The 22,393-nt window shown below is 45.2% G+C and overlaps 3 protein-coding genes across 3 annotated transcripts; 1 reads left to right on the forward strand and 2 right to left on the reverse strand.

Moving 5' to 3' along the window:
* The first annotated feature begins 525 nt into the window (after window positions 1-525).
* nr0b2a (nuclear receptor subfamily 0, group B, member 2a) lies at window positions 526-1,950 on the forward strand. Its single transcript, XM_056286702.1, has 2 exons — window positions 526-1,118; window positions 1,293-1,950. The coding sequence occupies exons 1-2, from the start codon at window positions 584-586 to the stop codon at window positions 1,532-1,534; spliced, it is 777 nt and encodes a 258-aa protein (XP_056142677.1). The 5' UTR covers window positions 526-583; the 3' UTR covers window positions 1,535-1,950.
* A 3,164-nt stretch (window positions 1,951-5,114) lies between these two features.
* kdf1a (keratinocyte differentiation factor 1a) lies at window positions 5,115-8,017 on the reverse strand. Its single transcript, XM_056287100.1, has 4 exons — window positions 7,995-8,017; window positions 6,649-7,709; window positions 6,093-6,167; window positions 5,115-5,206 (listed from the first exon to the last, which is right to left on the reverse strand). Exons 2-4 carry the CDS (start codon window positions 7,688-7,690, stop codon window positions 5,115-5,117), a joined length of 1,209 nt encoding a protein of 402 aa, XP_056143075.1. The 5' UTR covers window positions 7,691-7,709; window positions 7,995-8,017.
* Window positions 8,018-19,590: 11,573 nt separating this feature from the next.
* Window positions 19,591-21,091, reverse strand: LOC130118467 (trophoblast glycoprotein-like). Its single transcript, XM_056286921.1, has 2 exons — window positions 20,832-21,091; window positions 19,591-20,569 (listed from the first exon to the last, which is right to left on the reverse strand). Exons 1-2 carry the CDS (start codon window positions 21,089-21,091, stop codon window positions 19,591-19,593), a joined length of 1,239 nt encoding a protein of 412 aa, XP_056142896.1.
* Between the last annotated feature and the right edge of the window lie 1,302 nt (window positions 21,092-22,393).

The raw sequence follows: 22,393 nt of genomic DNA on the forward strand, positions 1-22,393 counted from the left end.
TTTGAAAAAAAACATTTTGTGCCAATTTTATAAGGCTAATGAATACAAAGTCGGTTCATTGAAAGGTGTTCACTGGTCTTGATGCAAGTGAAAACCACTTGGAGTCAGAGAGGCAGCTTGCAGCTCTGAAGGACTTAACTTGTAGGTCAATGCCCTTTCCTTGCTTTAGCCTCATTCCACCTTACTAGGTGTGAGCTGGCAGCATGCGGGGACATATAGTCTGCATTATTACCTTCACGGTCCTTGGTTGCTTGGTACGGCCTGGGTTAATGACCCAGTTGAGTAAGATAAGACCAACCCCACCTGAAATGTAGACATGACTCCAACCGTTCCTTTCCTTTGGGAAAACCTTATCACATCCTGGGGCTGTTTGAGTCAGTCACCTGGCTGTGCATGGAGTTGTTTTTCACGGACAGAGTATTGACAAGTCAAGGTCCATCGAGTGGGCTGGGCTGGCCTTATAAATACTGGCGTAGTTAAAGGCAGCATCACCATTACTCACAACCACATGAAGATCCTATCTCAGGGAGAGGACAAGAACATTGAGCTGCAGCGATCACGGTAACTTCAAAAAAAAAAAGAAATGGATAACAGGTGTCGTTGTTCAGATCACAGCAATAGACATTCGAATGCTATTCTTTACAGCATCCTCAGCCAAATGGATAAAAGCGAACCAAATGCAATCAACCCAAGCTACAGCTTGATACCTCATAGGTGCAACTGTGAGACACGGCGGACCGTGTGCTTGCAAAGGCCGTCAGAGATTTGCAAAGAAGCTTCAGCGGTGTTGGTTAAAACAATTTATTTTATGAAGAACTTACCTGCTTTTAACCAGCTCCCACCAAACGACCAGTTTACACTTCTTCAAAGCTGCTGGGCACCACTTTTTGTCTTGGGCCTGGCCCAGGAAGGTTTGGACTTTGAGGTGATTGACACCCCTGCTGACAGCATGCTGAAAAAGATCCTCCTCAACAGTCAAGAGAGCTCTGAGATGGAGAGAGAGCAGCCCACCATGACAGGCGTCAGCAAACTCAAGTCCTGCCTCAAGAAATTTTGGAGTTTGGATTTGAGTCCCAAGGAATACGCGTACCTCAAGGGAACCATAATATTCAATCCAGGTGAGTGCTCACTTGATGATGGACATAAATGAAGTTCATTGCGAGTTCATTAATTCTGAATGACAAATGCAATTTCTAGGATGTCTTAAAAAGGTATTTGAATCAGCACTGGGATATTTGCAAGTGTGCCATATGCAAATGTGTCACTAATTTCACGTTTCGACATTCAAACAGATGTACCAGACTTGAAGGTGGCTCTGTTTGTCGAAGGCTTGCAGCAGGAGGCTCAACACGCTCTGAGAGAAGTTGTCCAGCCCCTCCATCCGGGGGACCAGGGGCGCTTTGCTCGCATCTTGCTCACAGCGTCCATGCTGCAGACCATCACGCCCGGACTCATCACTGAACTGTTCTTCCGGCCTGTGATCGGCCAGGCCGATCTTCTGGAGCTGCTGGTGGAGATGCTCTTCTGCAGATAGAGTAGGATAAACCTGTCATTCTCAACAGCTTCAGTGGCAACGGCAGAAGGGAAGAGTCCGGTATGTAGGGCTTGGATTTTTCTTGCCCTACTTGGACCAAGTTTTTCTTGTGAACCAATCAAAGATGGACTGCAAAAAAAAAAAAGCACCCATATTTGGGAGATAAAAAAAATACAAAATTGATCTGAATACATCGTCTTCTGTTGTGAATTCATAATACATAAGATGGAAATGAGGTCACTTTAGCCACATCTGTATTCATTTTATTTGCCAGTGAAAGATGGCGAGATAACTTTCCACACAGTGTAAAACTACAGATTGTGTTGTTCTGGGGACGCATTGTGTTGCTTGGATGTTGTAAATACGTTTTGTGTGTGAGGTTTTGGAAAATATTTCAAATAAATATATTTTTTTACATCAAATAAAAAGTGACTTAATACTTCAGCATCAGAACAAGCCATACACGTTAGAACAGCCACATGACATTTCAGGCCATTCTCAAAATAGAGCAACTACAGTGGCTCTATTTATTCGTAAAGTAAATAAGAGTTACGTTATAAGCATTATATACACTATCAGCGTGAGGTACACTTATGTCATCCCTCCCTTGTTCTGTCTGTGAACCCAACTGAACTTGGATTACATTTCTGTGTCACCGGCCATGGGTCACTGGCTGGTTAATGTAAATGTTACATCACATCTGCTGCACCCAAAAAGGCCTAAACAGTGTCATGCCCTCTCTCATACAATAAAGTTATTGATACAGATGTGACTCACACAAGAGACCACACAAGACTGTGTACTATGACTTACAAGAGATCCCTTATTGCGCAGCATGGTGGCTCAGTGGTTAGCACTGTTGCCTCACAGCAAGAAGGTCCTGGGTTCGAACCCCAGGCTGTCCCAGGTCCTTTCTGTGTGGAGTTTGCATGTTCTCCCCGTGTCTGCGTGGGTTTCCTCCGGGTGCTCCGGTTTCCTCCCACCATCAAAAAGACATGCATGTTAGGGTTAATACTCCTGTCTGTGCCCCTGAGCAAGCCAATGGAAAGAAGAACTGGGGTTGGCCCCCGGGTGCTGCAGCTGCCCACTGCTCCTATACAATAGGATGGGTTACATGCAGAGAACAAATGTCATTGCAGCTGTACAATGACAAATAAATAAAGTGGCTCTCTAAATAGACAGACGCAGGTTCATAGTTTAAGAAACGCTATGACGATTTAATTTACGCAAATCTACTTTCAAGGGTGGGCGAATGGTGGCCCCATCTCAGGAGGCAACAGCTTCTTTCACATAAAAGGGTTTCATGTCAAAAAGTAAATACTTGGTCCTTCTTTTTTTTTTTATTCTAGTAGTGTTTTGTCACCCTCTCATGGTAATAATCCGATGTTACTTCTTCCCAGCTAAACCTGCCTGGCATGGAGGAGCACGACACAAGGGCCGAAGGCGAGCACACAGGAGAGGCATAAAAAAAGGTGGAACTTGAAATGTTCTCCTTCTTTTCATGTACGGTGTACCCAAATGAATTCAACGATTTGCAATTCATAAGTTAAGGATTTGCAAAAGCATTGCACGCCCTCCTTCTTGTGCGAATGCAAACGCTATTTTTGGTATCACAAAGACTGCAGAAGCAACACTCCAGATATTTGACACAGATCAAGTCCTTAATGGCTCGTCTTCACCTGTGGTATGTTAAGTTGTGAAACAGTCAGCGTTTACATGACAACTCATACAGGTAGAACAGGAATGTGCCGGTGGGGGCAGACGGCGAAAAGAAATGGGGAGTTTACGCAGAATAACCCAAACATACCATAAACAGCAGGCATAAAAGTCACGTAAATGTCAACACCGGGCACAGGGGACTTCGGTTCATTTGCAGGGAGGCCGCTGCAGTGCGGTTGTGCACTATCTTAAGTCAGAATATCTAATGAAACCACATGGGCCCCATTCACTTAAGACCACATATTTCAGCATTTGCATCAGCTCTCGGTCAACGGGTTGCTGGTGGCCCTCCAGCCCAGATCAGCATCTCTATCTATACCTGTACATCGCAGGTGAGTCCATCTTGCAAAATCAAAACATTTGCTAAATTTGCATAAAAACTATACAATGCACATATCCAAAAAATCACCAAAAAGGGAGCGTAAATGACAAACAAGTTGCCAATGATGCAAATGTTGTAAGTGGCATTCAGATTTCAGGATGAGGGCAGGGGGGAAGCTCCTGAAATCAGGTCGGTTTTCTCCAGTGCTTCTTTCCACTGTTATAAATGACAAAGACAAACCCCGGGATTTTATTTCCTTTCTTTTGTCAGAACCAGCCAAACAAGTTCTTCCTTTTTGCTGAGGGCGGAAAAAGCATGCCTGACACAAACCAGTGACCCCAGGGAGAGAAGAGCTCGACAACGATGTGTTAAGAGTAAAAAGCCAGGTTAATGAGACATTGGCTGAAAAGGCTGGCAGGGAAATAACAGACAAACCTGTTTTGGGGGACGTAGTTAATCTTGTGGTTCAACACAAGAGGATTCAGTGGAACCAACACCGAACTGGCTCTCGAGAAGAGGTGGTTAACTCGGTTGTTCAACACTCGGTGTAACGGCAAGTTCCTGCACAGTCAAGATTTCTATAACTCCACATCACTACTCTTTTCATGATGAACCAAAGTGAATACTATGCAGCCTCAACAGTCCTTCATACAGCAAAATCAATTTATAATTTACTGATAATTTGACGATGCTATATAAATGTAGGATAGCCAAAAATGGTGTTGAGATATTTTTATTTTGATAAAAACAAGACCTTAACATTGAAAAAAAAAGGCTGATAAAATGCCACAACTGGTTTAACAGCCCAGGAAGTAACAAAACACAACAAGCATCAAAATATGGCTTTAAAATACAGCTGGAGGCTTGTATTCAGTTGTATATAAATGAATTTAAGTCAAAAGTCCAAATAACAGGACTCCTTCAAGGCCATACAAAATCTCTTGTACTAACACACGTGCGCGCACACACACACGCACACACACGCGCACGCGCGCGCGCGCGCACACACACACACACACACACACACACACACACATGGAACGAGGACGGTTATGTTTTGAGATCAGTCCTATCCTTTTGCCTGCGCCAAAACTGAATGGAGTGTAATGGTGTCTCTTTGCACCATAGAGGCACAGGTCAATGCATGACATAAAAATAGCAGAAAATCTTCCATTTTTTCTCCAGTCTCCAAAACAAAACAAAAACAAAAAAACAAACAAACACTGTGTGTCCTGTGTGCTTGATGCACAAGTGAGCTGGTTGCAGGGGAAACACGGGGCCAGATGGACATGCACGCGGGTGTGCCATCCCCTCTGACTCACACTGAGGTCCTTGAATTTTAAAGGGCACTCCAATATCAAACATAGGCAGGATCATTAAAGGGAGCGCTACGGCGGTCCGGGTACTCCGCTTAGTAACAGCATCAGTCTTTTTATGCAGGCAAGTTAGAAAAAAAAAGATATCAGAAGGAGACAGTTGTCCATCCACATCCATCTATGTGTCTTTTGAGTGTTGGAGCTTTGGTTGTTGCATGGCGGTTCAGAGAACATGTAGCAGAGGGGCTCCCGAGGAGTCCGTTTCAGTTTCATGTTGATAGGGAGAGTAGGCTGTGGCACTGCTGGAGGAGTACGCTGTGAGTGAAAACAAAGTATTTCATCAAAACAATGTATGGAAAAAATACAGCATCATGCTAATACAGTGCTGATACAGTGGATGATAGTGGGATCTGTATGCATCCAGGAAACCTCGCACATTCCCATGCCAAGATGTGAACGATAATGTAGTGTACCCTTGTTCTAAGGCGCGTAATAGGACACTGCCTCCTTTTCATCACTGAACAATAAAAAAGGGCCGTTGCACACCAATCCATCTGTAACCCAAGCTGTTTGCTAAATTGCATAATAAACCATAGGACATTATGTGGTATATGTTTAATGCGATTTGATCCACTGGTCTCGTTTAAGGTGAAGTGAGCCAAAAGGTAAATTGAGGAGGGCAGATGGGTGGGTGTAAGGTGGGAATGGAGAGGAGGAGACAGCTAATGACCAAAGGATTGCAATACACAGAGAAAAGATAGGAATGTGGGGACTTTACTCTGCAGGACTGCTACCAAAGCCTGGTATGTTGCTGGAAAGTGGAGAAGAGGTGAGAAAATGCCTGCAGCTGCAGCGGGTGCAATGGAAGATGAATATCAGAACTCTACGGCCTCTGAATGGACTCAACGAAGTAATAAATAGAGTTCACTGACAAGGGCAAGTCTGGACCGTGGCTCCAATCAGCACAGTAAATAGTTCACTTTGACACTTTAAACTGTTGTGATGCCCTATTTCTTCAGTGCTCAAATCACATGTGCATACCCACTGAGCCATAAATTAACATCAGCTCAAATTCAAGTCTTAATCAACATTTCTCTGCGTATGACTTTGACAGAAGCCTGAGAGAACACACAATCTTGCGTTTTGACCCAAAATTATGTTGGAGGTCGTCCCGGCGATAAGAATCCAAACGTATACTTACTTCTGCTGTTGTAGTGTCTCATTTTTCTTGCTAGCTCATCTGACGACGTCTGCTCTGAAACTTTCACCTCAGGCACTGTGGCAGAGAACAAAGAGGAGTGTTATAAAGAAGAGAGACAGATAACAGGAGTGGACATACCCAGATTCTAGTCTAAGACGCCACATCGCAGATATCCACAACACACCAGCGTTTAAAGCTGAAGTGGATTGGGTGACCTTTACTGGTATTCTATACATGATTCTCGAAAAAACTCTGTGCATATCCATTTTCCAAATACGATGAATAACCAAATGTTATCGTCATGAAAAATAGTGAAGAACAACACAGCATCAGCGATGCTCTGCAAGTCACCATGAGTCATAAGGACAGGTGACGTGACCGGTATTTTACGCATGCTGTGGAGGAAATGGCTGTGACAAATGATCTTGTGTATCAAACAGTCAGTATATAAATACTCCTTATATATTAGTACATGTATGTCATAAGCAGTTAAAGAGGAGTGCAAGGAACAATTAAACAAGCTTTGGTTTGTTGTGTTGTGCAGTCCTTATCTTACAATCACTGCTCATTAAGGTGCAGATCATGGTTTCATTGCCGCTGTCGGGAAGGGTTCCATCGCTCCGGCCATTGGGTCTCTGCACCGTAGACTGGAGGTTCTTGTTCCTCTTTCCTTTTCGTGTGCTAATGCGGATGACGCCATGTACCAGCTTGCACTCAGCCTCCTGCTCCTCCAGGTTGTAGTCCTGGGCGATGCTGTAGATGAGCTCGCTGATCTCGTTGGTTTTGCGGGAGAAAGAGGAGTCAGAGGTGCACTTGGCCAGCTGGTCGATCTGGTGCAGGGCGTAAAGCTCCAGCAGCTTCTTGGTGATAAGAGAGTCAATGTCTGTGCCTGTGTCGCTCAGGTCATCCAGGTCGAGGTCCTCACGGGAGTACAGGCTGGTGTTGCTGACCGGTCGCTGACTGTCCCCCTTGCCCGCAGCATGGGTCCGTCTGGGGTTAGAATACGGATACACCACAGTCTGCCCCGCGATACGCACGTCTTGGTAGCGGAAGCTATCGCTGGTGGGCAGTTTGGAGGGTTTGGCAGGCTTGCTGGATTCTAAAGGGATGCCACAAGTGGGGTTGGAAACAGCCATGCCGTTGGGAGGGCGAGACTCGCCGGGCGATTTCGGGGGTTGGTCAGTGGAGCTCTCGTTAACAGGCAGGCACGGCTCTCGGCTGCCGTAAAATCCACAGGTCAGCACGCAGCAGATGAGGGCCTTACAACCACCCCAGCCCATGGAGGCACAGGAGCCGCAGGCATGTCTGCCGGCAGGCGCCTTATCTGCTGACCCAGGAATAAAACCTATCGTCTCTGACCCCCTCCCATTGGTATTACGTGGGTGGTCCCTACGCCCGTGCTTAGCGTCCGAGTGGCGGAAATAGTCCGTGTGGTGCTCCTGGGTGTGCTCCCCGAGGTGGCCCTTGCAAGACTCTTGGCTGGTGGCACTATCCCTGGATATGGTCCGACCTTGCCGATAGCCATCTGCTCTGGAGCTGGAGGGGTGCTGTTTGTGATGGCGGGACGACTGGGGGGGCCCTGTGCTGTGGCCAGGCATGGCTCAGAGCACTTTAGACCTGTTCAGGGGAGGGTATTTTGATTGATGATACAATCAGATGTAATTTAAACCCTCTATATATCCCCCCCCCCCATCTCAGGCTTGCAGTTAACCCCATGACGTCATAAAACAGCCTAATACAAATACGGGAGCTCTCTCAAAACATTTACATCATCTTTTTTTAAACACACACACACACACACACACACACACACACACACACACACACACACACACACACACACAATGTAAATACCACAGTGAGGCCGCTGTAAATGCTGGCCGGATGACCCGCTTGACTCACTCAGTCGCGCCGAGAGAGAGAGCTCCTGCGTGGCCTACGTCTGGAAGACTCGGCTCAGGCCAGACGCTTCATCCGGCCGTGTGCCCCGGTCGTCTGCGTTAAGCTGAAACTCACCGCATATGAAGGCGATAAACCTGGCCGGGCTTTTCTCGCAGCCCGGATTATCCGATCGGCGGTGGAACTGCGGAAGTCTCACGGGAGGGAAAACAAAACAAAAACAAAACGTTGTTCCTCTGGCGCTGGGAAAACAAAAAGAAAAACAAAAGCTTAACAACTCACTTCCCAGGTGCTTTCCTTCCGAGCAAACGAAAAGCCAACACGGGTTCGGTTAGCGCGGGTTTAAACGAGCCGAATCATCTTTCTTTTTTTTTCTTTTTTTAAAAAAAAAATTATTAATATAAAAAAAAATAAAGCAAAAGTGTCGTCTCGTTTAGGTAGATTCCGGCGTTGCCTTTCCCCCGACCCGTCCCCAGTGTGTTTGGTTAACCAGCGGCCGCAGCTACTTCCAAAACCTTACACCCACTTACAGGTAAGCGGTGACGTCACACGAGGCGGATATGTGTTTTGGAGAAGGGTTGGAAAACAGTCTTGGGATGACTTTATACGGTGTCCTCGGTACGGACATCTTTTGCGCAACTACCACGCAAAAATTGGGGAGGGGGGGGTCCAAAAGGTAATGCCTTGCACTGTGACAGTTTTGGACAGAAAGTGCAGATGGTTATCTCGTTCGTGTGTTTCTGAATCGTATCTGGCTGGCAGGTTTTATGTAAGGACGCAGAGTGAGACGCCAGAGAGGTGCACAGCCGCAGAGCCAGCAGTGTGTGTTGCCTACCCAGATATTTCCTTCTGTCCCATTTCCCGCTATTGAAACACTCGGATCTTCTTCTTCTTGTTGAAAACTTGGTTTAGTGTCGGAGGTATGAGTCTTTAACTTATTGATATGCTGTATTTCTTATTAGAACTGGGGGGGGGGGGACAGGCAACAGAAAGTTAAATGTAGGAATATTTTATTCATGACTGAATACCTGAAAAATGGAAATATGGATAAGAGCCATGGGGATGTCCGTACGGTTTCAATACGTATATCCACACACACACACACACACACACACACACACACACGCACACACACACACACACACACACACACACACATACACACACACATAAATTGCATGCACTGCACGATACATGGTTATAATACAATTACGCAATTCAGCACTTCCTGTACACATTAATTTTACCGAGTCATACACTTATGAGCTACACAATAATCAGAGGGTTCCTCTATCTTTCTAGATAAAAGTACTTTATGCCCAACATGCATTTTTCCCATGCCATGAAGTGAACATTTATGACAGTTTTTCCTACCAGTCCTCCAACTTGCTCAGTGGCACTAAGACTTGATAATGAAGGACAGAGCATTGACTGACAAAACAGTCCAGCTTCTGATTGTAACAATTCTGTGTATCCTGTGTACTTTAAGAGAGCTGTGAAGATCAAATGATGGTGACATCGCTCCCATGAAAGCTCACCGAGATGGAAAGAAAATGAACCGCCTATAAAATAAAAAGGCACTTATTAGTCCATGGGCCAGACGATATTTCGGTACACTCAAGGTGGCAAAACTTACTTATAATTTTTGAAAGGATCCATGTCTGTAGATGATATTTTGGTATGATAACCATTCCTGAGTGGCAGCTGTACCACAGTTATCAGCTCATGAAGTTAACCACCCGCTAAACTAAATTGCATTTTAGACGCTGGTGCATATCCTGGTTTAGCCTCATGGTCAGGACATTTTTCAATGTTCTATAATATTGTCTTTGGTATCATTTTAAAGGGGACCTTCTTAGCTTTCATTCAAGCCCTGTTGTGGATATTTCTCACAAATATAGAGGTCACTTGAGCTCTTCAACCCATCAATAACACACATCTTTCTGCAATGTTCGCCTAAACTATATACTTTCTTTTAGCCCTGTGGCATCTAGGAATATCAGGGACACAAAACACAAAAACTGGACTACTCACAGGACTGTAAAGATTCAGAAAATGTATAATATACCCATACTATTTCATTGTGTGAGGTGATTGTGAGCCTTAAATGAGAACTAGACCAAAGCCAGTTAGGTCACAAACTGGTCTCTATACATTTGTTTAAATACACAATCAAAATACATGATAAAAAGGAATACCATAGTGAGGTAATGAACTATTTTAACATTTTAAACAACATTGACATTTACATATACTTAGTCAATGATACATGTAATCCCATATCATTAGTGGGTATATGTAATGGTAATGGGTAGGGTAATGGGTATATGTGAATATGGTTACATTATTGTTATCAAGCTCTGGGTAACCAAGTCCAGAATCAACATCCTGTGCATCAATAGACTACTACCACAGTAATACCATCAGAATCATCACACTGTCATTCATCAAACTGCTCGTTTCTCTCATCATCTGACTCCCCAAGTTCAAAGTCCAGTTCTGGACCATCCTGCTGTTTTTGGTTACTGCAGGTCTGTAACCTGCACATGTCTGTGCATGGAAGTCCATTTGACAGGCACATGCAGCTTGGCATTTTGCATGAATGCACACACTTGCATGTTAGCATTTCCAAGACCACATCTGGTGCAGGTGGGGAGCGCATCCAGTAAATGGCCAGCTTGCCTTCATCGTCTGTCCATCCATACTCAGTAGGGCTTGGCACCACAGGGTTAGCCTGCAGACAGCACTTCCATATTGCTGCCTGATAGTTGGCTCGTTGAACATGCATAGAGAGACAGTCTCTACATGGTGGCAGCTGGCTGGACTCAACCTCTCCCCTTTTGGTGCAGAAGAGCTGGTAACGCAGTTTGTTCACCTCAGCAGTGCTGCTATTAGCAACATACATCCGACAGGTGAACTGCTCAATTTTCTGGAACAGCTCATCACTCACATTCCATGTCTGTCCCAGTTGACTAAAAGTCTCTTGGCAGGAAGTGTGCTTTCTCACTATCTTCAGGGCATTCAGCTTCCCTCGACCAGCGAATGCACTGACAGTGTCGCAGCCTGTGAAGGCATGTAAGCCAATTAGGCTGTCACAGATGCTGTCTCCAAGTGAACTTGCCAGTTTGGTGATGTCGACAAACCGTGTGCGGTTCTGAGTCCCATACTTCTGGTAGATGGGACAGGTGATGTCCTTCTGGAAGCCAAGACAAAGCACCATGACATCAGTGTCCTCAGCTGTGATGATAACTGACTTTGAGCCCGCATTTGCTGCATGCAATGCATGCAGGAGCAGACGGGTGTCAGCTTCTTCATGTGTGGAGTGCAGTTCTGCTGCTTCCTCACACCCATCTTCTGTCAACTTGTAGCAGGTTTCCTCACAGGTCATGTACAACACCTTGCCATGCAGCATAGCTCTGTATCGTGGGAGTTTCCACTCTTCCACCAGAAACTTGATGAGACTGGTCTTGTTGGAGGAACTGCACAGAAATTTTCTCCACTGCTGGACATGGTGTCCCCCTGCAAGACTCTTGTACTGGAGAGTGATGTCTCCACCCCGGTTCAGTCGTTCAGCATCTTTGATCGAAGTCTGGTGACAGACATCAAAAACAACATCAATCCTCCCACTCTGTGCTCCCTCATGGAGGACCTGGGTCAAGGCTGACTCTGCCACCTGTGCAAAGGTTTTGTTGTTGCCATTCATTTTTTGGACCAGGCTCATCCCATCAATGATGGAAGTAGATGGGATTGGGATGTCTTCTGCCGGAGATACATACTTTTCAAGCTCTCTGGCAAGTGCAGCCTTGTTTGTTTTTCGTAAGGACCCATCAGCATTTGCCAGTGCCCATGGTAGTGGGCCCAATGGGTAGGCAAGGACATCCTTCAGATTCACCTTCTTGCTTTCAGCCACCAGGATCATGTGACTGAAAAGGTTTCTATCTGCCTTCAGAACCACATCCTGTGCTTTCTTTCCATGAGCTTGTTTTGTGCTGACATTGGAGAATGTTTTCAGACTTTGCTTGGTCATCTTGTCGTGGAATTTCACAGGTGGTGGGTCTGCATCTAACCTTGTTTGCTGGAATGCTTGGTAGGCCTCTTCTCCTTTCTCAAGAGCTCTCAAGAGATCTATGGTCACATCAGGTGGAGCCATGTTGCCAGTGGAGAGGCTAACCAAATCAATCTCATCAGGGGACATAGGATTGAGCCAGTTATTCTCCATAAGGTCCATGAGAGACTGGACATCTGCTTCATCTCTCTTGATCCTTGGACTCTGTAGATCTGGATGAGACCATTTGCACCTGCCTTGACCTGTCAGGTCTCTCAGCTGTCTGAGGTACATGCTTCTATACTCAGCTGTGAGATAATATTTGGTCACAGCTCCTGGCTTCAAGCTGAATCCCTTTGTCCCTCCAGCTGTTTGGGTGTCTTTGTTCACCGTTTCTTCTATAGCTTGGTCAACAGGGATTCGGCCAAAGGGATTGGTGGAGCCCAGTTGGACTGAGAAGCCTCCTTCCATGAATTCTGTGTACACATCTGGGTGTGTGATGGGCAGCTCAGACATCTGGGCGTAGTAGTAGGGGAGGTAGCGTGCATAATTCATCCTGTCATAAGCAAAGCACCATGGGATCATTGCTCGAATGCTAGCCAAGTGTAGCATCCAGTCTCCCTCTCTGGATGCTCGGATGAGCCCCAACAAGATTTCAACCATGTCCAAATAGGACATCTAGAAGTTCGAGAGGCTGCCGTTTCCACCTCTAAGGAACTCACGGTAGACTTCAAATAGATCCATGATGCGTGTACAAGAGCTGTTCTCGAGGACCTCCTTCAAAGCATGTTGTGAGACTTCTTTCCCAAGGCTGTCAATGGTCTTCAGTGTCTCATTCAGGTGAACCATGTCATTCCTGTGAGTTTCTTCCAACCAGGACAGGAAACCATTCAAGGTCAGTCACATGAGAGCCTCATACAGGAGCTTGTGTAGTCGCACTGCCCTGTTGTACTTGCGGCCATCCATAACACCAGCAATTGAGCCTTCTGCAATCATGCCAGACTCAATGCAGAGGTCTTTGAGTCCAGCATCTTGGAAACGCTTTCCTATTATTGCCAGCAGTGTGCAGATGGTGTGGAATACCCCAAGCCTAACGATGATATCATGGAACTTGTCATGGTGTTTCCATGTGATCTCGGCAGCCTTCGCATACAGGGCTTGGTCAAAGACACAGACAATCTTCCTCAGGCCTAAGCACTGCATGATGCTCAGTGACTGGTTAAGCACCTCGTTGACAGTAGACATTTGTGTCGCTGGAGCATTGATGGTAGGCAGATAGCCTATATTGTCGGGGATGACCGTCATCTCTCCTCGAGTCAGGATGTTGAAGCCTGTCCAGCTGCTGACTGACTGTTCTTCTTGTTGTGACATGCGTGCTAGGACCCAAAGGAGGTTTTTCTCTCTGGCAAGCTTAGTATTGGCTGCAGTATCGGCATCTGACTTTTTGCTTTGTGGTGGCCCTACCCGTTGTCCAGCATTGTAAGTTGGTAACATTGGTGGGGGTCCATCAATGCTTCTCTTCTTTGTTTTGGGAACAGTGGGCATGGGTTGGACAGGAAGTGGGTTGACTGGCTTTGCTTGCACAGCAATCCCATTGACTCTGTGAGATGTTCCCTCACCACTGACAGTTTCTTCAAGACGGTCGATATTGTCCCAGGCTAAAGTTGTGAATATGCCAGAATGGATGTTAGCTGGAAGGGCAATGCCACTCCCTGATGATGAGAGTTTCTGGAGACACAGGGCAGTGTTGATCTCTTCCATCTGTGAATAGGACACACTGTGACCAAGTCGGTTGAGGATGTTTATCAACTCTACATTTCCTGTCAACGATTTGACACTGAATGGCAGAACAATGTGCTTGGAAGGCTTGGTACTTCCACATGTCACTGCATATACTATGTCATGGCCAAATGACTGCAGAAGGCACTGCCCTCTCTGGGATGCATGATCAGGATCATTTGAGCCTGTGAGTAGAGAGTACAGGAAGATAATGAGCGACTCTGGAATGGTAGGACATTCTGCTTCTGGTTTGACTTCAGGCGGCCAGGTTTGAGGAACATCTTGACTTTTAATGTCTGCTCTCAATTTGATGGCTGCTTTGGCTATAACATCTTGTGCACTGACACTTTTCAGGGTCTGCAGCTCCCTTTTGAGAGACTGATTTTCTTTGGCAAGTTCCCTCATGGACAAGTTATCAGGATAGAGGAGGAATTTTCCTTTCTCATCAGGGAATATCTGCAAGGCTCCAGCAAACTCACTCTCCAGGTTTCGCCTTATGTGCTTCTTGGTTGATTCCTTGACTTGGGCAATGCCTTGGGAGTTCATTGAAGCTACCAGTCTAGAAGAGAGATCAGTCATTGTCATCACTTGAGGATTGCCAAAAAGCTCCATCCTGATGAAGAGGAACAGCTCATTGTATGCCTTATTCACAGCAGCTTCATACTGGGCTGCAGCATCATCATCTTCATTGCTGGCAACCTCTCCTTTGGAAACTTCTTCTTTGGTGTAAAGTCTATAGCATGACCTGTGGTAGTTCCCTTCAGCTGCTACAAGGTCTCTACTCACAATGGCAAGGATTCTGCTGTCCCTTTTCTTTGTGGCTGCACTCCTGATCTTTGCATCAGCTCGCAGTTCTCGACACTGCACCAGTACTTCTCTCGTATTCTGTCTCTTGGAATATTTGCTGTTTTTCTGACAAAATGTGCACTCTGCATCATAAGTCCTAGATGTACTTGGAGCATGTCGAGCTACTCTCTTAGATGGTTTCTCTTCAGCAGAGACACAACTTTTCTTTTCTTTTGCAAGGAGGCCATCAAGAATTTGCTTCATAGTGAAGATACTGCGACACTTTCTGTGGTAGTAGATTGCTGGAATCTGTCCCTCAGGAATGTCTTTTGCCAGTTTCAAAACTGGTGCATGATTTTGTATCTGAGCTGCCCTGTGCAGAGTTCTCCATGAGTCGACACTTTGTAGTGAAACCAGCTTATCTGTATCATCAGAACAGTGGATAATGCACTCCACCCGTGGGCGCTTTGGTATTGGGTAAAAACTTGCTTGTTCACCAGTGGCCATATTCAGTCAGTTTTCACCTGCCACATACAAACAAATACATGTAACTTAGGTGTATGAACACTACTAAAACAAAGTTTACTTTGCTTCACCAGCGTCATATTACCATTATTTATCTTACATAGCCACAAATAGATACATTACCTAGTTGCTATGCAACAGCTGTATTTTGTCCACATGAGGCCGCTAAAATCAACACAAGATGAAAGTTCCTCGTAGCCACTTTAACTAATCATATTAACATATACATTAAAAGAACATGCTAACATTATGGGAAATTAGCTTACAATCTTCTCCAGAGTGAGACAAGAAGATAGATACCAGTTTCCTCTATATGTGTTTAGTAGAAAGCTATCTGGCTGCACGTTAGCCTAGCTTAGCACAATGAATGGAAGTACACAGTACTGGTTATCCTTGGTTGTTGGCCAACTAAGAACTGTCCCAGAGTTTAAGCTAGGCTAATCAGTACCAGGGGTGTTGAAATGCTATATTTGTAAAAATCTGGGCAAATACACAATCGTGAGAGGCACAGAAACAGGTTTCCTGAAAGAAAAATGAAATAGCTGCTCATTTGGAAAGGTTATCATGTATTATTTTACTTCTGTTAGTGTACCAAATAAAATGGCACCAGTGAAGTTGTGTCACCTTGGGTGATATCGATATCTGGTCTGACCCATGGACTAACTGGCTTTGGTCTAGTTAGTTTCTTAGTAATAATGCCCTTCTAATTTAAGGTTCACAGTCACCTCACACAATGAAATAGTATGGGTATATTATACATTTCCTGAATCTTTACAGTCCTGTGAGTATTCCAGTTTTTGTGTTTTGTGTCCCTGATATTCCTAGATGCCACAGGGCTAAAAGAAAGTGTATAGTTTAGGCGAACATTGCAGAAAGATGTGTGTTATTGACGGGTTGAAGAGCTCAAGTGACCTCTATATTTGTGAGAAATATCCACAACAGGGCTTGAATGAAAGCTAAGAAGGTCCCCTTTAAAATGATACCAAAGACAATATTATAGAACATTGAAAAATGTCCTGACCATGAGGCTAAACCAGGATATGCACCAGCGTCTAAAATGCAATTTACTTTAGGGGGTGGTTAACTTCATGAGCTGATAACTGTGATACAGCTGCCACTCAGGAATGGTTATCATACCAAAATATCATCTACAGACATGGATCCTTTCAAAAATTATAAGTAAGTTTTGCCACCTTGAGTGTACCGAAATAGGAAATTTTGGGCTCTGGCCCATGGACTATATGAGGTCAGCTCCTTAACCCATGAACACTGCAGTGCTGAAACGATCGGTCGGTTAATCAGTCAGTCGACAGAAAATAAAACTATATCAAAGGAAGTCTGTGAATGTTCCCATTCATCCAGGTCATGGTTATCCAAAGGAGTTGAATCCAGTGCAACTGGACTTGGTATATATCCGTGATGGTATATATCACGGATATATACCAAATCCAGTTGCACTTGATTCAAGTCCTTTGGATATATCAAAGGAAGTTGAATCAGTTCATCTGGACACAACGTTTATTGAGAGAGAAACGTTTCATCACTCATCTAAGTGATGTCCCGATGTGCACATCCTTGATAGGAGGGCCGCTGGTTTGAACGGGGAATCAAAGAGGCCAGCTATGTGAAGAGGGAATGACCATCACTGAACCGGGGGTGGGCTAAGAGTGCATCTGTCACTATTGTAGCGAAGTCGGAGGACAACGCAACCACAGGAACTGCCGCGGCCGGGAAGCAAACAAGTATCGCCCGCACCGCAGGAGACATCGCTAACCGCTCGACTAAAGGGTCAGACCCGCCACCCAGCGGCCAACGTGTCTTCTTATCCATGCACGTTACACTACCGCCCTCCTTCGGGAGGCGCGTCCCCGCGCTTAAGCGTATCAGCTCCTTCACGCCGTAGGGCGCATGCGCTTCCGATGGCCTTACGGTCTTTCCATCCCACTTCTGACACCAATGTAGCGAATACGGGGGACAACGCAACCACAGGAACTGCCGCGGCCGGGAAGCGAACCCGTATCGCCCGCGCCATTAGACACGCTGGCCGCTGATTGGCGGGTCTGACCCTTTAGTCGAGCGGTTAGCGATGTCTCCTGCGGTGCGGGCGATACGGGTTCGCTTCCCGGCCGCGGCAGTTCCCGTGGTTGCGTTGTCCCCCGTATTCGCTACACTACCTTACAATGATGTGATTGGAAATATTCCCAAATCCTCTGTGAATAGTACACATGGCCATTGTAACTCTAGTTAATGGTCACAAAAATGTGCATACCCTGTAGGAAGTGGAAAAGAGGGCTCTGATGTCCTATCCAGGGACAACACTTGGCCATTGGCTCAGATTTGTGGACGACACCTGGGTTAAAATTAAAGCTCTTGATGTACCACCTTTCACCGACCACATGAACTCTGTGGACAACCACATCAAGTTCACCAGGGAGGAGGATGTGAAAAATGGCAGGTTAGCCTTCTTAGACTGGGAAATTGCAATTGGTGATGGGGGACATTTGATTGCTGACGTTTACCGTAAACCAACACATACTGATCACTAAAGTTTGACTCTCATCATCCACTGGGGCACAAACTAGGAGTCATCAGGATGCTGTACCACCGAACTCACAACGTCCCCATCAACACAGTGGCCGGGGAAGAGGAGAAATCCCACATTAAACAGGCCCGGGTTAAGTGTGGTTATCCTAACTAAGCATGTTAAGTGTGGTTATCCTAAGACAGGAGAAGGACAACAGTTGCCTAAGCGTTAAACCAGTGGTGAGTCCATAAGTGGCGGAAAAAATCAGATGGGTATTTTCAACACACCGCGTCTCAGTTGCTTTCAAACCCCAAAACACACTGTGCCAGAAATTAGTCTACCCCAAGGATCGGGTCCCCCGGCACAAACAGAGCAATATAGTGTACACTGTTAAGTGCTAGGAGGAATGCCGTGACTTGTCCATTGGGGAAACTAAACAGACGCTGGCCAAGAGGATGGCACAACACAGGAGAGCTAACACGTCAGGCCAGGACTCCACCGTCTACACCCATCTACAGGCCAGTGGCCACTCTTTCAAGGATGAGGCTGTGCACATCCTTGATAGGGAGGAACGCTGGTTTGAACGGGGAGTCAAAGAGGCCATCTATGTTAAGAGGGAACGACCATCCCTGAACCAAGGGGGGGCTAAGAGTACATCTGCCACCATCTTACAATGCTGCGATTGCAAACATTCCCAAATCCTCTGAATAGTGCGCATGGCCGTTGAAAACTGTACTTAATGGTCAGATGCATATTTGTATATGAAACTAGTCGGTGGTTTCGGTCGTTATACCACTGTGTTGTTTATAAGGGTGAGGATACCTGCAGTCAGTTTAGACTGAAGAGGTCACTTAGACGAGTGATGTCCTGATGCATGCTCAATAATAAGGTTGAATCAGTTCATCTGGATACGTTTATTGACAGATACATTTCATAACTCATCTACGTGACCTCTTCAGTCTAAACTGACTGCAGGTATCCCCACCCTTATAAACAATAGTTTCATATGCAAATGTAGGCGTGACCATTAACTAGAGTTTCAATGGCCATGTATTCACACAGGATTTTGGAACGGTTGCAATCACAGCATTGTAAGATGATGACAGATGGACTATTGATTGTACCGATTGTTGATGTTTACCATAAACCAATACATACTGGTCAGTCCTTAAGGGTCTGACTCTCATCATCCACTGGAGCACAAACTAGGAGTCATCAGGACGCTGTGCCACCGAGCTGACACTGTCCCCACCGACACAGCAGCCGGGGAGGGGGAGAGGGGTCACTTAGATGAGTGATGAAGCATATCTGTCAATAAACGTTGTACCCAGACGAACTAATTCAACCTTCTTTGATTAGATGAGTGATGAAACATTTCTCTCAATAAACGTCGAGTCTAAATGAACGGATTCAAATTTCTCTTGATTTTCTTACCTGGATTATTGAGTGTGCATAAGGACATAATACAATTACAATTTTGGCAACTAATCATTTAATTTAGTCATTGATCAAATGAAAAAAAATGTACTGTTACAGCTTCACAAATGCAGAATTTGCTTGCCTTTCTCAGATTCATATCATGACATAACAAATTGAATTATACACATTCATATGACATCATTATGAAAACGGATACAAGTTTTGTCTGGCTGCTGGTCTTAGTGGAACAGTTTGAAGATATCCCTTTCAGTTCTTGTTTAGGCATTTGCCATTATTTTTGACATTTTTTTTTAGACCAAATGATTAATTGGCCAATTGGGTTGGGGGGGGGGATCAATATTGAAAATAATTGTTAGTTGCAGCCCTAGAATACGTTTCAGAAGCCAGGGAGCCCAAACACATTGAAAAAGCTCTTAGAACAATGTCAGAATAATTTTACTTTCGTAGGACATATGTATCGATATCTACATGGGTCAGTTCATCCTGGTTTTATTGATGGATCATAGGTTCATGGGAGGCGGGGTAGTCACCTGTTTGAGCTGTGTGTCTGTTGGTATCTGAGCAATACAGGTGTCAGATGGTAGCTGGGGTGAGGTAGCTGGTCTAAAATGTCCTGGTACCCTCCCCACAGTGCTGTTTGTGGACAGGTGCCCCAGACGAGGGTCCGAGTCGATCTCATAACGGTAGTGATACCCCTCCATCACATCCCGACAAGCATCTCTTGTGTCTATGATCCACTTTTTCATGCCTTTGCGGTTGAGATAGAGCACCAAAAGAAAGACCATGCCGACAAACCCCAGCACCAGCCCCAGGAAGACGTAGGATGTCTGTAGGGAGAGGTCAGTCACCTTGGCTGGGGCAGCTACACTGCAGCCAATGGCCTGGATCCCAAGCCCTCGCAGACTAGCATTGTGCAATCCTCTGGGTGAGGCGCACCTCGCAGCTTCTACATCTGTCACCTGGGCCCAGGAGTTGTTCAGCCAGGCCACCAAGTCACGAATCTCACAAGAGCACATATAGGGGTTGTGACCCAGCAGAATGTGGCCGTGTCCCAGCCTCCCAAGCTCTCCCAGCGCGTCAGCCCCAAAAGTCCTGAAGGCATTGTGGGTCAGGTCCAGCACCTCCAGGTGCTTCAGCCCAGAGAAGGTGCCATTATAGACAGCTGCCAGATAATTACTAGTGAGGAGGAGGTGCTGCAGGTTGTGAAGTTGGGAGAACATTCCTGGAGGCAATAGTACTAGATGGTTTCCAGAAAGGTCCAGGCGGAGAAGACCCCCAAGGCCACCCCAGCGCAGGGCAGTGGCGAGGTCGGTCAAAGAGGTGGAGTTGTACAGTGACTGGCTGAGGTTGAGCTCCTGAAGAGGACTGCCTGGTATACTAAGAGCCTCTGGATGGATCAGTGCCAGCTGGTTCCCGCTGAGATCCAGAAAGCGCAGGTTGGACAGGGCAGAGAAGCTGTGGGACGCCACCTCTGAAATACTGTGAAAACGGCTAGACACTATAATAATCTGTCTTCAAACATTCAGCGTTTATTACTTTTATGTTTGGATTACATTTTAAAGATCAATAAAAATCTTTAGTGTTTACCAGTAACAGGGTCAAAGTAACACACATTCACAGAAACACAGCACTTATTTCTTCAGATACATATCAGGGGAAGCTACAATCATATTATTTGAACGCCAGTCAAATTTCAATCAAGACATATTTTGAATGATAAACAAACAGACGATATCCTCACCTGTTATTGCTTAAAACGAGATTGGTGACATTCTCCAGTTCTGTGAATGAACCAGGTCCAATCCCATAAATTTTGTTTCCTGTGACGATTACAGTCCTTGCATATCCTGGGATACGTTGCGGCATCGTGCGTAGGTCCTTACGGATACATTTCACCGTGCGTGTGGCAGCAAAACACTCGCAGCCAAAAGGACACTCCGTACACTGGTATGGTGCACAAAGCAGTACACCCAAAAATACATGGATCACAAAAAAGTACATATTTAGACTGTAACCTGTAAACAACAAAGACCTTTTTTTTTCCAAGTTCAGAACAGCAAAATATGACCCGAAATGTAAGAAATCTTTACTACCAAGCAAAAAACAAAAAACTCCAAACCTAAATGTTGTCAGATTTTTCTGTAGGAAACAGCTTTTACACTAAAAAATAAATGTATAGTGGCATGGGTGGAAAGTGCTTTGCTTTCATCCTTCTACATCTGCTGTGCTGTGGAAATAAAGATCCCAGTAAGCTGATGGTAGTTCATATCACACTGAATCCTGTGAAGGCACAAAAAAAAGTGTGGTTCTCTTAAAGGTACAGCGTATGAGAGCATCACCGGTGACCGACCGACTCAAGACGGGGTGAACATAAAAAGAACTTTGCACAGAGTACTTCCCATAATGATCGTTCCACAACGCAACACCAATCAATTGATATGGCATATGTATAAAACAATAGTTTTATTTAGAAATACACAACACCAAAATAAACACAATACATACTCAAAAACACAATACTGCAATGTAGTATTGCCCATTGTTTGCAAAACTCAACGCGACAGGCAAACGGGCTGCACGTTTCCCAAGCACAGAAGTTCTGTGTGGAAAACGGCTAACAAATATTTGGTACAAAAAGGGGACATGGGAGTCAATTTCACAAGACAAAACTGGCATTTTTCAGATGTGGGTATTTTGATAGTGTTCCTTTGATAGTGTTCAGATGTTAACTGTCAATACTTGAGATGCATATCCATTTTGTGCTGATATAACACCGCTATAAAGATCCAGTTTACCTTAAACTATACAATAGATTTAAAAGATCACTGCAGCCTGAAAAAGCCTTGCTAAACTCAACAGCGTTGCTTTTCCTCTGAAGGGTTTGGATTTTGTGATTCAGCATCTAGTGGGGAGGCCGTTCCCAAGGTTTCATGTTATCAAAGCTAAGGATGGCGCCTCGCTGTTGCAGCGGCTCCTGTTGTGTTTTCATTTTTCATCACTTTATTTTCTTGTTCATGTGTTTTTTTTGTTTGTTGACTTTTGTTTCAGTGAATTAGCAGCAATGGGTACTTTTTGTTTTGCCACTTTTCTCATGGTTCTACTGTTAGTTTTTACACTCTTTGTAACGGAGAGCCATGCGGAGAGAAGTGAGGGGATTGTTTACTCATGAGACCAGCTGATCACATTGAGTAAACCACACAGGGGAGACAAAAACAACTTGACAGACTGCATCAAATTCTGTGAACACACCGCCTTGCTGGCCTAGACTATTCGCTGCTTCCCTAACAATAAGCCCTGGGTCAC

The sequence above is a fragment of the Lampris incognitus genome, chromosome 9 (genome assembly GCF_029633865.1).
Source record: "Lampris incognitus isolate fLamInc1 chromosome 9, fLamInc1.hap2, whole genome shotgun sequence".
NCBI classification, from domain to species: Eukaryota; Metazoa; Chordata; class Actinopteri; order Lampriformes; family Lampridae; genus Lampris; species Lampris incognitus.